The 14,137-nt window shown below is 43.4% G+C and overlaps 1 protein-coding gene across 27 annotated transcripts in view; it reads left to right on the top strand.

Moving 5' to 3' along the window:
- MAGI1 (membrane associated guanylate kinase, WW and PDZ domain containing 1) overlaps nucleotides 1-14,137 on the top strand; it is a 340,411-nt gene that overhangs the window by 277,745 nt on the left and 48,529 nt on the right. For 21 of the 27 annotated variants that reach the window (XM_030501199.1, XM_030501183.1, XM_030501186.1 and 18 more), the window contains 5 exons: nucleotides 460-517; nucleotides 2,791-2,879; nucleotides 3,945-4,037; nucleotides 6,390-6,572; nucleotides 7,438-8,058. In XM_030501199.1, the coding sequence (XP_030357059.1) occupies nucleotides 460-517; nucleotides 2,791-2,879; nucleotides 3,945-4,037; nucleotides 6,390-6,572; nucleotides 7,438-8,058 (1,044 nt within the window). The remainder of the gene's footprint in view (nucleotides 1-459; nucleotides 518-2,790; nucleotides 2,880-3,944; nucleotides 4,038-6,389; nucleotides 6,573-7,437; nucleotides 8,059-14,137) is intronic. The other 6 variants (XM_030501195.1, XM_030501196.1, XM_030501197.1 and 3 more) reach the window with 1 other exon arrangement.

The raw sequence follows: 14,137 nt of genomic DNA on the forward strand, positions 1-14,137 counted from the left end.
CCCCACTTTTTTGAGCAGTGGTGTGCATAAATGGCTCAGCCCTGGTGCAGGAGATGAAAGTGGTCTCTGTTGCTGCCATCATCTCTCCCATTGTCATAGACTGCTGTTAAAACGCCTCTGGCCAGTTGCCTGCATTGACTTTCACTGCAGAGCTCTGCCCATGGTGGTGAAACCAGGAGGGTACTTGAGGCATTCCCAGAAAGGAATTTTATTGATCATTTGTTCATTTAATGCAAAAAGCGAATCTAAATTGACTGGCGTGAGCCTCTTCCCACTGATTTGCTAACCCAGCGCTGGTAGCATGGGTAGTGATGTTGGTGCCATGCTACGCTAGCCTTTAAGAGGAGGCTGTGATTGTTCTGAAAAGTGTTTGAAGTGGACTCTGAGCTACCATTAGGTTTTGCACACTGTCAGAAAAAAATGCATTTGAGGCTTCAGTAATGCTTTTTCTACTTCCAGAGCTGCCTGCTGGTTGGGAGAAAATTGAGGATCCTGTATATGGTGTCTACTATGTAGAGTAAGTGCTTTCCTCTGCAGCAGTCTGCGTGCTTGGTCAGTAACATCTCATACTAAATAGGAGAAGGAGGAGACCCTCTTACAGCCTGGGGGATGCTATAGGGGCTTGGAAAGGGCAGCCTTGCATTACCATTCCTATCCTCTGGTGGGCTCTGGTGTGGGAATGGGCTCAGGGGACACAGGACCACAATAGCAGGAGGGGGGTTTGCTCCAGGGGTGAACTCAAGGAAGACAGGAGCACACCAGGGGTTGGGGCGTGTAGGAGCTCCAGCACCTCACCAAATACTTTTATCCAGAGAACCTTAGCAAGTATGCAATTAACTGAGCTTGATCCCCTTGGTATAGTGCTATGATCAAAATATGAGTGTGCAGAGCAGGCCGCTAATTCAGTTATGAGTCAAAAAGCACTCAAATGGATGAGCCCATGTGACCAAACAGCCACAACAGAGGTTCTTGTATCAGGCTGTGTTGCTGTGAATAGAATTACAGGTTTAATGGGACTCTCTCCGGAATTGGAACAGCTTCTTCTTTATCTAGATGTCAGATCGCTCCCTTGGGAAACCAGGGATCTGAGTTTTGTTTCATCACTGACCCCATAAAATGAATTTTTAATTATGTGTATACTCCTGTCTAGTAGGATGGCTTATGATAGCCCTCAAAATAGACATAGAATACAGTTTCTGTCTGCTTTGGCTCATTTCTGACCCTGCCATCTGTGCCTAGGGAAACAAGGTTAGCAAACTGTGTAATTAAGGCTTGACATTTATTTACCAAAGACATCAAGAATATTTTTCGGCTATTAAATGCCATGCCAAGAGGTCTTTACAGCATTTTTTCCTGTCACTTTATATATATATGCCCATTAGTTTTGTGGCACTCCATAGTGCTGAAATTAAATAGAAAGTAACAGCATTGAGACATAAATTTATTTTATTTACCATCTATAAGCTAGCAAAATGGTTATAATTTGACCATTTGTCTCTGTCCCAATTCAGACACTCTATTATTGCATAATAATTTTTATTGAGAAACAACTCTATCATGAAAAAGTTTATATAATTTTGAAAGTAGTTCTCCTTTTTCCTTCATTTTCTGAAGAGACCTTGAAATGGGAAATCTTTTCCAGAAGTCATTAGTGTGTTTTTATTTGATTAGTTAAACAGTTTCCAGGGATTTAATATTGATCCTTACCAGAAAAAATTCTGAACATAACTATCTAGAGTGCTTTTATAGTAATTACTTGAAAAAGTGGTTGGTTGTTCGTTCAGGGATTTTATTTTTTTAATATAAAAATAATGGGACATTATATGTTTTTATATAAAAAAGTGGGACAAGAGTCAATAAATAGCAAGTTCTTCATGGTAAACTTGCTTTGGATAGAAAGATGGGCTTTCAGCTAATATAATTTTCTGCCTGCTCCTCTGCTATAGCAAAATCACTATTGAAAAGTTGCTCTTGAACAGCTGATGAGCATCTCATCTCAGCTGCAGAGAGTCCACAGACCTGCCTCTACCACCCTGGCATCTGCGACTGGTGTTCATCATTTGGTTTCATGGAATGGTTAATCCTCTTCGTGGCATGCTTGTCTGCCATGTTTGGGGCTGGGCTGCTGCTTTTTTCCTTCTCTTCTTAGTTTTAGCTCTAAACCTCTAAGGGTCAAAAGCTGCCTAAAGGCCCCTCAAGGGGGACAGTTGAAGTTTCACCACATGCTCGTTTCCACTGAGGGTGTTTGCTGGGGGTTGATTCTGAATAGATTTTGATCCATTTGGAGCCCAGCTTTTCAGCTCATAGCCTCTGCATTGCCACAGATATTTTTAAGAACCCCCGTTAACACTGTGCATTGATGAAATAGCTGCCAGATGCTACCAAATATTGGGGTTTTCTGTTGAGGTTTTTTTTGGTAACTTCAGTGAGCCAGGGAATGACTGTACCTCTGGTAATCTGATTAAAGCAGGGATGATACAGGCCTGTTTTTTAAAATGAAATGAGGCAGAGCACCTTTTCTGCTGTAATCTCATTTTCCACAGATAGATCACTACTTTAATGTATTTGAAGGAATTAGCCATTTCTACTCAATACATCATATCAATACTGGAATCCACTTGTTTGCCTAAATACACTCTTTGGCACAAGTAGGTGAGCCTTACTCCACATACGCTGCTGCTGGATTTGTTTGGTACTTTACTCCTATCCTCAGAGGAGTTTCATGCCTTTCCATCATTCCTGCTTGTCACATAAAGGGTTTACTAATTTATTGCTCTCTTTCATCTCCAGCCACATCAACCGGAAGACGCAGTATGAAAACCCAGTTCTTGAAGCAAAGAGGAAGAAACAGCTTGAGCAACAGCAACAGCCAGCTGAAGGTTGGCACCACCAAGGGCGTGATGGTTAGGGTTTTCAGGAGGGAACATTCCCTCCCTCCCCTTGGCAGCACAATGCCAATGTGTTTGTTTTTCCCTCAGTGGCCTTAAGCGTTTAAAGGCAAAACGATGTGCGTAGGAAAGGTAACAAAAGCCCTTCACGTAAGATGTGGCAAAGGAGAAAATCTGAACCATATAACCACTTAAACACAGTAGCTTTCACCCCTGTTAAAGGGGAGACATTTTTCTTTTCTTGTTCTTTATTTCTGGAAAGGCTTCCCAGAAGCAATTAAACCCCATATTTTCCTTTTTAATCTGCTCCATCAAGTTACTCACTGTAGCTGGTGGTGCTCCAGTCTGCACAGGGAGTCGTAGGCTATTGAAGGGACGAGGAGTGGGCATTTACATGTGCACTAGAGAAAGCCCTCTGCATGAGTGACTTCTTAACAGAAGATATTTGAATGAGATCAAGCTATAACAGCTGAATTAATTTCATTATTTTAAAACACTTTTTTTTTTGGTCCCCTTTTTTCTTTTTTTTTTTTTAATTTTTTTTTTTTTTATGTTATTTATTTTATTCTATTTCCTTTAAATGCAGCCCAACAGCAGTGAGGGGCCTATGACATTTTGGTTTGTTTTGGTACCTTCGTAGCTTTCACACCAAGTTATTTAACAACAGTTTCAAAGGGGAAAATAATTTAGGCTTCAATGTTCCGCTTGCAGCACCATTTCCCATAACATCAGCTCTTCTACGTAGATGCCATGAGTGCCATGGGGAACAGATTTCATATAAAGTCAAGACAGCTTAGAAGCAAATCAAGTCCCAAGTTTGGGTGTGAGATAGTGTGTCCCAGCAGACAGATCAGTTGACCTGGACATGGAGACTCCTTCAGAACTGGCTTTTAGATATCTCATTCATTTTATTCCCTCTGTCCATGACTCTGTTTCCTCTCTTACCATGCTTCTCACACCTCCTCTGCTTGAAGCCAGCACTCCCAGCGTGTGTACATGCAGGAGCCCATAGTGCTGTCACGAAACAAGTAACGTTTCCCTCTCTGCCCTCTCTAGAATGGACAGAGGAGTGTCCATCTCTCCCAGCACCCGCTGCTCCAAACCATGTTTCAAACAACCAAGAGGCAGTTCGGGAAGCACCAGTGCAAGGTAACAACCTTGTTCAACCAATTTAAACCAATTGTAGAAGTGCAACAAGGTTTTTTTCATTAGAATGAAATTCCCTCAGCCACCAGCAAAAGGAATATTTCTATGACTGGTGTCACATGCCAGGGCAAATACTGCAGACCTGCTTTGAAGTTGTACCTGTGTACAAGTACATTGGGCTAGTACAGCCTTATTTATTAGTGTCAGTGGTCTGGGTATAGCCAGCGGCTCACATACCGATTGCTTGTCTTAAATAACTTATCAGACAGGACATGAATCACTCCTGAATTTGTACCATGAGCTGAAACATTGCAAGATCAGGTTGCCAGCAAGGGCAGAGTTCCATGTGTACCTGTTGCAGTACAAGTGCTCTCTGGTTACACGTGGTTATAAGTTGGCTTCACCTTCATCTACATTTAAATTGTATAGCAAGCGAATGCCATTGCTCAGCAGGGGTGCCGTGGTCCTACGCAGACACTAGTCTTCCTTAGGGAGATGTCTGTGAATGCCACCTCTGCCTTTTACACTGCCAGACTGAAGCAAGGGCTGCCAAAGTGTTTGTGCATGGCAATGCAAAGGAGCCGTCATGCAGGGGATGATGTTAGAAGCCTCACTCTGCTCTCCACCCACTTCTGACTGCCAGCCACCGAAATGATGCAGCAGCATTACAGGACAGCATTAGCCTGTCTCAGCACCACTCTGAGTGACATATGCTGGTACCCACTGATGACTCCTTCTCTCTTTCATTCCTTCCTTTCTCAGTGCGTCTCCCTCTTTTCTCACTCCTCACTTGCAGCAGCTATTTCTACCTTCCCTCTCCCCCTGCTTTATGCCCAGGGGTTTCCATCTCTCCCATTGATGGCACTGCTGGTGGGATGTGGGCACGAGTACCCCTCCTTGTGCCCCTGCTCTCCACCTGGGGTTTTGTAGATATATTTATTTAAAATGTTATCCACTCCCAAATACTGTAGGTGGGACACAGCCTGTGGTGCTGTTATCCCCTTACTGCAGGGCAAGTTCACCCTGTGTTTGTAGGCAGACGCCAGCAAACTGTACTTGTTCCACTTGCCTTTTGAACCAGAAATCGGCACAGGACCAAGCCCCGCTGCACGCTGCCTCTGAGACGTGTTTGTTACTGGAAACATTGGGTTGCATTTGGTGGTCAGGGTCTTTTTGCAGCTTGGGGTCTGAGCAAAGATCTGCCTATTATGAGCAGGATTACCGTGTTCCTGTGCTACCCTTCAAAGTCAGAAGGCTGCAAGTCCTCACTCTGCCCCTTCATGAATAATCTTCAAAAATACTTCTTTTTTTCCTCAGTCAAAGGCTTACGAGTCTCAAATCTCCTCACTCTCCCCCAAGGTCTCCTTTCTGAACAGACGCCCATGGCAATGCTGCCGAGGTTTTTGAGATACATGCTGCTGATCCTGGAGCTGTCACCAGAGGGCTTAGTGGCACAGTCTTTTCCCCTCTAAGCATTAACAACAATTAAAAGTGCAAAGGTGTTTATAGTGTTGGCACTGTGAAGTACAGCAACCGGGATTACTTTTCTGAGCCTGTGCGACATGCTTTGCAAGGATGCACTTTTGTCTTTGGAGTACCTCATTCCCTCTTAACCATGCTCCCAGAGAACACTGACAGCCCTCCAGCACAGCTGCTCAGGTCCCAATCCACTCTTTGATCCGTACGTGCTTCACATCAGTGTTTCATCCGCAACAGGCAGGGAGAAGAAAGGAAAGGGAAAAGACTTCAGTGTCTGAAGAACATCAACATCCTCCCTTTTTTGAAAGGAGGGTGTTACAGGGTGATAGTGGTGGGGGGGGTTATGCTAAAGGGCTAGGTAGTGTCTTGCCAGAGCTCAGAAGTTGCGTTTTGCTTGGTGGGTTGGCAGAAGGCGGAGTGGTGAAAAACATAATGATACTCCTGTCTGCAGAAACTCTTGCTGCAGAGACTCCTGTAGGAGGCATTTGTGCTGCCCCTGTCCCATCCTTCCTGGGATGGATATAACCACTTCAGGTTAGAGATAAGACACATATCTAAGGCAGCATTGCCACCTTTAATATATTGCATCCTTTAAAGCAGCACGTTTTCTCCTTTGTAGCCTTGTGGCTTTGGTGTGCACAACCACAGCTAAAAAAGTGCCAGGTACTGAGGGGTTTTTGCTCACTTCCTTTACTGTGTGATTGGATCCAAGGAGATGGGTGGAGTGTGATGAGAAGAGAGGATGCTGAACTGCAGTCCTATCCCAGCACACCGCTGTGTTTGTCCATGTACTTGTTAGAACAGGGAGGGACAGAGGAAAACCAGATCAAACGCTTTTGCCTGCCTGTTTATAGATTTTCCAAACTTCCTACACAGGAAAACCTTTTTTTACACGGAACCCCTCCGAGTTGAAAGGAAAGTTCATCCACACCAAGCTAAGGAAAAGCAGCAGGGGTTTTGGCTTCACTGTCGTTGGAGGGGATGAGCCGGATGAATTTCTCCAAATCAAAAGTTTGGTGCTTGATGGCCCTGCAGCGCTGGATGGCAAAATGGAAACAGGTACTGGCGCTTCAAATCAAAGTCACCACCACCACTTTGCTTTATGTTTTTATATCTGGTTTTATGTGCAATTCATAAGTGACTGTAATCGTTGTTCTCTTTTTGGGGAAAGGCATTCAGCTTTCCCATCTGCAAGCAGGGAAGTGAGATACCTGAAGGACATGTTCAAAATCTTACAGCAAGGCACTTCATGTGCTGGAATTTCACCTCAGGTGTCAAAATATCCATCTGGAGCTCTGCCAGATCCTGTCCTCCACATGCTGAGCTGCAGAGAGGAGCCATCAGTTGTGGGGTCCCACATCAGGCTGCAAGTTACTACTCCCCACTGTGGTGATGGCTGTATTTAACATGCCTGCATTGCAGCCCCAGTGTTAAAAAGTAAATCATAACTTAATCAATACCTAGATTTCAGGCTGAAGTATGTCTGGGACATGACACATGGCACTATATTTGAGCAGTTGGTATTTGAGAACCTTCTGTTATAGCTCTCATGTGCTCTCAGTTTTGTTTCTATCATATGTCAGTGTAGCACGGTGTATAACAGAGATAGCCGGACTTTGAAATGGCTGTTAAATGGGCCATATACCATCATTTGAATGTATTAATTTTTTGCATGAGCCAATTCCATCTTCACTTTCATAAACATTTATGTACATAAAGGCTTTATGCAGTGAATCCATCGTGTATGGAGAGTTGTTGCTTGCCCAAGTGTCACCACTCCTTTTCCTTGCAAAGATACTTTAATGCTGCTGTTTGCCTGTGAGTGGTACTGTGAGTGCTGCAGATCAGCTCATGGGCTCTAGTCCTACATTCCCAGGGTGCACAAAACGTATGTGTTTGGTATATCTGCCTGTGTCCTTTGCAGGGGATGTCATAGTCAGTGTGAACGATACTTGCGTGCTGGGGCACACTCATGCTCAAGTGGTGAAAATCTTCCAGTCCATCCCCATCGGTGCCAGTGTGGACCTTGAACTGTGCCGAGGCTACCCCCTGCCCTTCGATCCCGATGATCCCAACACGAGCCTGGTTACGTCCGTGGCAATTTTGGACAAAGAGCCGATCATTGTGAATGGGCAGGAGAATTATGACTCCCCGGCGAGCCACAGTAGTAAAACAGGGAAAGTAAATGGCACAAAGGAAGCGAGACCCAGCAGCCCAGCTGAAGTCTCCTCCAATGGACCCCATGGTTACCCCAACGACACGGTCTCTTTGGCGTCTTCGATAGCAACACAACCTGAACTCATAACTGTGCATATAGTGAAAGGGCCTATGGGCTTTGGGTTTACTATAGCAGACAGTCCCGGTGGGGGTGGCCAAAGAGTGAAGCAAATTGTGGACAGCCCAAGGTGCCGCGGCCTGAAGGAGGGCGACCTTATAGTCGAAGTCAACAAGAAGAATGTCCAGAGCCTCACTCACAACCAGGTGGTGGATATGCTGATTGAATGTCCTAAGGGAAGCGAAGTCACGTTGCTGGTGCAGCGAGGAGGTAAGTCTTCAGAACTGCTTTAGAATAGTTCTTCTTGACATTTAAAAAAGAAATGCGTGCCATGAAAGACCTGCTCTCCTAAGCTTCTCTGTAGAAATGGTTTATGTCCTGAGGTGTAGGAACCGCCTCAAGCTGGCAGTTGTCAGGTCACATAGATGGTTACAATATGGTTTGGTGCTGCACTGGGGGAATGTGCATGTAGTTCCCATGCACACATGCGCTACACGCATCTGGTAATGCACAAAAGGGTGGCATGGTTACACATATGGTTACATCTTTACTTGCATAGCAAACCCTGATTTCATGCTCATCAAAATTATTTTAAATAGGACATGGACATTTCTTGGGCTGTTTTGGGAGATGGAAAAGGCTGGTAATATGTTCTGTACTTTGCACTGTTCAAAATCAGCTATCCAGTGACTCTTCACTGTGGAAGCGTTACATTTCGGGTACAGGTGGGAGTGGAGGAGAGAATTCAAACTTCTCCAAGTTGTAAGCAATTGAAATGTTTCTTCTGGACATGTTTATTTGCTTTGCAGTGGGGAGCTGAGCTCATTTTTTGGTTGCATTGCTGAGAGGCAACCAGCAGGTACAATAAACCACACTCCAGGCAGTATGTCTGCACCCCACATGGGAGCATTGATGGTGGGTAACCTGTCAGTGGGGTCAGTCCTTCCACAAGAACTCTTTCCCTGCACATAGTAAGTGTAAAGTGATCTGCAGTAGCACACGCCACCTTAGCACACTTAGTCTGTGGGTTAAAATTACTGGAAGTGTTAGTGTCAAGCTCTCAGGGCAAGTCCGGGCCAACTATTGAGTGCAAAGTCCAAGAGCAGAGGGGTCACCCTTCCATCTCTCTGCTCTAGCAGCAGGAATCTGGGAGAGGCGAAGCCCCAGCAGTGATTTTTATGGCCTATGCAGTGATTTTTATGTGCACATTGGTATTCAACACCTCGCAGGGTCGAGCACAGAGGCAGACGAGCTGACAAGTAGGTGCTGAACACAGCCCCCAGCCAGCCCCCGGAGGAGCGTTTGATGTAAAAAGTACTTTTCTGATGCCTTTTCTAAAGTATTTTGAGTGTAGTAAGTTAGCAACAAAAGCCAGTCAGTTTTAATGGGGGATGAGTTGCTTCCTGAATTTACAAGCTGTTGTTTTTTCAAAGACCTATTTCAAGGAATTGAGGACATTGATTCTGCAATTAACAGCAGCTCTGGAGAAAGCAGTGCCTTTCTTATACTCCTTCTTTTCCAAGTGCTTACTGTGTGCTTGTAATTTGATAATAAATTAAAAACTAGAGATCAGAATATATTAAGAATTCTCCGATTTTCAAAGTGTGAGTTCCTTAAAGACTTTCAGTACTAGAGAGGTTTAAAAAATGTGCAGCGTTCTCATGATTAATATATGTATTATGGAGAAAATATGGTTGGAAGAAAAATAGCAGCTATTATTAATCCTCCTGGAGAGCACATATATATCTCGTAACACCATACATTAATTATTTGAATTGTGGCTGACATTTAATAATCCTCCTTATGCCTTGAAGGCATAATGAAAAGATTTGATGAGGAAATAAAAGCATAGTTTTAATAAGATAGTAAATAGTTCCCTGGTAATCTTGCTGAATCTCTCTCTCTCTCTTTTTCTTTTTTATTAAATTTAATCGAGATACCACATGTTGAGCATTTGCTATCTCCTCCCTGGATAGACACCATATCAATCTCCTTAAACTGCCTCCCTCCCTCTTTCAAGGTCTTGACATTTCTGTCTCAGCACAGAGCACTTGCAGCTCCAAATTTCACGCTCTCATGGTGCAGGATGCAGGAACTGTGGTGGACCTGAATCCATGGTTAATCATTGAAACATGTTTTTCTTCACATCCAGAAGAAAGCTGGACCAAAAGGCACTCGGGTTGTGGCACAGAAGTCAAGCAGAGCACAGACAGCAGTAGCCCCAGAACCAAAAGCAGTTAGGTTTGTTTAAAGCTTAGAAGATGGAGCTGGCTAAAACACACCCAGCACTCAGTGCTGCTGCACTCAGCTCCTTTCTCCTGTTACTTTACCTTGTGTTACTCCTGCCAAATCTCCTGTCAGAATTACCATCCCCAGACAAGGTGCTGCTATTTATTTTGGTCCGATTACAGGAATGTATTTGGCTCTGGTGTCTGATAAGCTCCTTCAGGGCTCTTCTTTAGCTTCACTGTCAGTTGTCCTTTCCTCCTCCTCCCTCTGGTGTCCAGTGAAGAAAATGCTCAGATGCTGTCAACCATCCTCGCATTAGCCTAATATTTGCATTTAGTCAAGCTTTGCATGAAGCATCCCTGCAACGCTAAGGCTGGTGTTCGGAGCTGTCGAAATGATTTGTCAGAAGTGATTACTAATCAAGCAGAAAAAATGTCAGAAAGAGATGTGTAATATAGAGGAAAAGCTCTGCCTGCTCCAAGCTGCTGGTGCACTCCCAACAATGGGATTTAATTGTTAAAATGCAAACCCACAGTTGCTGAGAGCAGCCAGTAAAATATTTACTGTACAGTGGATTTAGCTGAAGTGCTGGCTTATGGGAGCTGACGAATCCTGCCATTGCTTTTGAGTGAGGAGCAGAAGGATGATTTCAGGAAGGATGAAGCTGAAATGCCCCCTGCGTGCTTGGATGCTCACATGTCATCTGAAAGCCACCTGCAGGACTCATGCAAGATTGGGGCAGGGGGATAAATACATTAAGAGAGGGAAAATGTCTGGTCACTGAGATTTTGCTTTCCAGAGGCCTTATAGAAAACTTGCCTTACCTGTGTTCTAATCTGTTTTTTTATTTTCTCCTTCCTCTTTTAGAGCTTAATTCTTTATTGCTGTTGTTTTCCTGTACATAGTACTGGATAAAACTCCCTGAATGTACACTTGAGGGGTTCAGAAAGGATGAACTCCGAGCAGAGGCAGGGTGCAGAGGAGCTAATAGGGCCGTATGCATGCGCAGATCAGAAAAGCTGCTTTTGCTTGGCAAAATGAAGGGACAGAGGAGACAAAATTATTGTCTCTAATATTAGGTAGGAGAGATAAAAGATACTATTTAATGACTTGGCTGAAGAAAAACTGGGTTGTTTGACCATGAGTAATTTAAACTGGACATAAGAAGAGAGTGCCAACCTATTAGAGTCTCTTAAGTTAAACTGGAGGGGGCAAAAAGACTCTTCTGTCTGAAGGTGAAGCTCAGCATGTTTGACAGCAATATACCATGGTGCTTGCAGCAGCAGAGGAGATGCTTGGTAACCCAGCAGGACCATTCAAGGGCTGTTGTACCAGAAAGTAAACCAGTGCTACTGGTTGCAAAATGCAGAATGAAGCATATGTTGTTGTCGCTGCACTGTACAATGTGGTTACACTTTTCAGTTATTTTAAAGAATTATTATTAATAAGGCCACAAAAGGCATGCCTTTATTTTGATTATTTGTAGCTGAAAAGGTTATTTTAACCTTGTACCTACCAAGTACATAAAGTACTTGTCTCAAAAAATAAAAAAACCCCAAAACTACGAAAGAAGGTAATAATATTTGCCACTTGAAATCCATTTGTCATTGAGGTCTTGTCTGTGCACAGTAATCGACTGAAATAAGCAATCCTCAGATACCTCTTCATTCTGCACAGATTCTATTCATAATAAAAGCAACATTATGTCAGAATAATTTTCCTACTTCCCACGAGACTTTTATTCTGGGAGCTGGGTTTATGCTGGGACAGGGGCTGTTTCAGAACAAGTTATTCTGCAAAACTATTGTGCTGTATGTTTTGGAGTCAATAAGATTTCACATTTGTTTCAGTGAGAACATTTATGTGTCGTATTGATGTATATTGTGAATTACCTCAGGTTAAAGAGGATTATTTTTTTTTCCTTTATTTTTTTCCTTTTTGGGGGGTTTTTTTGTTTGTTTTGTTTTGTTTTTTCTGTTTTTAGGTCAGTCTTCAGGTCATCCAAAATATTATGATTAGTTTGTGTTCAGTTCCAAGAATTAAGCTGAGCAGTTTTCATGCAGGTTTGAATGGACAGTTTCCCTTTGGAGCTTTCACAGTTAGCATCTTTATTCAGCAGAAGGTTGAAAATAGCATAAACCTTGAGCCTGATCTACGTAATCCCCTTGAAGATGTGTTCCCACTTTGCTCCAGATCAAAGTAAAAGCATGCAGGTGAAACGTCACTCACGTGTCATGTGCAAATCACTGGAGTTTCTAACAGCTTCCCTAGTGCCAAATTCACATTAAACTGGGGAATGGAAATTCATCTTCTGAAAAATATGTGATAAAAGATATGTTACAGTTTCAAAACTAAATGTATTTTATAGCAAGAAGAGCCAAGGCAATATCTACCTATCTAAATGCCCATCAGTGGGTGCCTGAGTATTATCTCCATGTAAAAGCAAAGTCCATAATAAATTCCCTGTTCATGGTTCAACTGAGCAGAAGGTGTTTGCGGGGAGCAATAAGGTAGGTGGAAATGGGGAGAGGTCTGTGCTAGTAGTCCTGCTCATTTGGTCTTTGACTCAGTGGTCTTAAGAACGTACTTGTGATACATATAACTGTGAGAAAGATTTGCAGCAATGGAACAAAATTACAAAACTCTAAAGCAATAAACCAAGTCTCCTTAGCTAGATGGTCCTTCCCTTGCTGTTCTGATGATGCTTTTGGTATGTAAGGGTTATTAACCTTCAACACTTCCCATAGAGAGGAGTTAACTCCTCCTTCTTGTGCTGAAAGTGCATGCTAGAGTCAGCTACCCTGGACTTGAAAGCCCTTTCTGTAGCCTAAAATGAGAGGACGTCTTTCGTCTCTCTCTATTTATCTTGTGCCCGTGCCATTGAAACATCACATAGTAATATAAAGTTTTGTGTCTTTAGGCTGCTTGCTGCAGATTCAGGCTCCCCCCAGCCATGGTAGAGAGAGTTACAAGATCCATTAGACACAGTGGGAAAATTTTACAAACAATACATCATAACAATTTATAATTGCAAACACATAACAGTATAATTGATATCAGATTGTTCTTTGTAATCTAGAGTATCAAAATACAATGCTCAGGCATAAATGAGCAGTGGTGTTGAGCATTAAATATCTAAGCTGAGTGAAATATGTTACTGCTGCAGGTTTCAGAGGACGTCTCCTCACTGCTACGTCCTTTCTGCCCCACCACAAACATCTACTAGTCTGAATTTTATAAGCAAAAATACTGTTTTTCTACTTGTTTATCAAGATCCTCTCCGCCCCCCTGTGGAACTGAAGTTTTCCTTCCTGTCCTTATCAGAAGTGGTGGAAATGGATCATTTAGTGGCAAGAGCCAGGGAAAAAAATAGAAGGCAGTATTTCACAGTTTGGGAATTAGAGCTCCTTTTCAGTTGCTATCCCTAATGATGTAAACCCATGGTAATTAGAGCTGCAGTCAGCTATTCAGTGCAGACTTGAACTCTTTTGAACAAGCCACTCACTTCTGTTTGCCCTTTAGGCTTGCAGTGAAGAGCGAGTTGAAAGTCATGCCAGTTAAGCATCTAGCTGCCAGAAGATTTTGAACTGCCTCAGCAGCTGCTGAATTAAAGAAAAAGTGAGTCCAAACTGCATTTAGGACAAAAATCACAACCTGGGAATCACTTGACCGTTGCCACAGAGTGTGTTTGCCTGTGCCAAAACTTCTGGAAACAGAAGAAAAGTTCATGATTTCCAGTAGTGTTTTCAGTTCCTAAAACAGGGGGAACAGAGCATTATACTGAGGTCTTTGTCCTGTGTTTGGACCCATAGGAACCCCCCTGAAACTCATCCCGCTGAGCACAGAGCTGCTGGTACTGATCATCATGCCCGCCACCTTAATGGTCGGTTTTGTTACCCTACTCCCCAGCCCACCACATTGTGGCAGCTTCTTCCCTCACCTGGAGCAGGAGCAGATCTAATTCCTTTCTGCTGTCTGATGTGCTCAACTGACCTCTACATCTTTTGAAAATCCCATTTCAAGTCACTTCTTTTCTTCCTTGCCTTACCTTCTATCAACTACCACCCACTACCAAAGCTGCCTTCTACTCAGGTAGCTCCCTTCTACTCAGGTACCTCCC

The sequence above is a fragment of the Strigops habroptila genome, chromosome 11, assembly GCF_004027225.2.
Source record: "Strigops habroptila isolate Jane chromosome 11, bStrHab1.2.pri, whole genome shotgun sequence".
Classification (NCBI taxonomy): Eukaryota; Metazoa; Chordata; class Aves; order Psittaciformes; family Psittacidae; genus Strigops; species Strigops habroptila.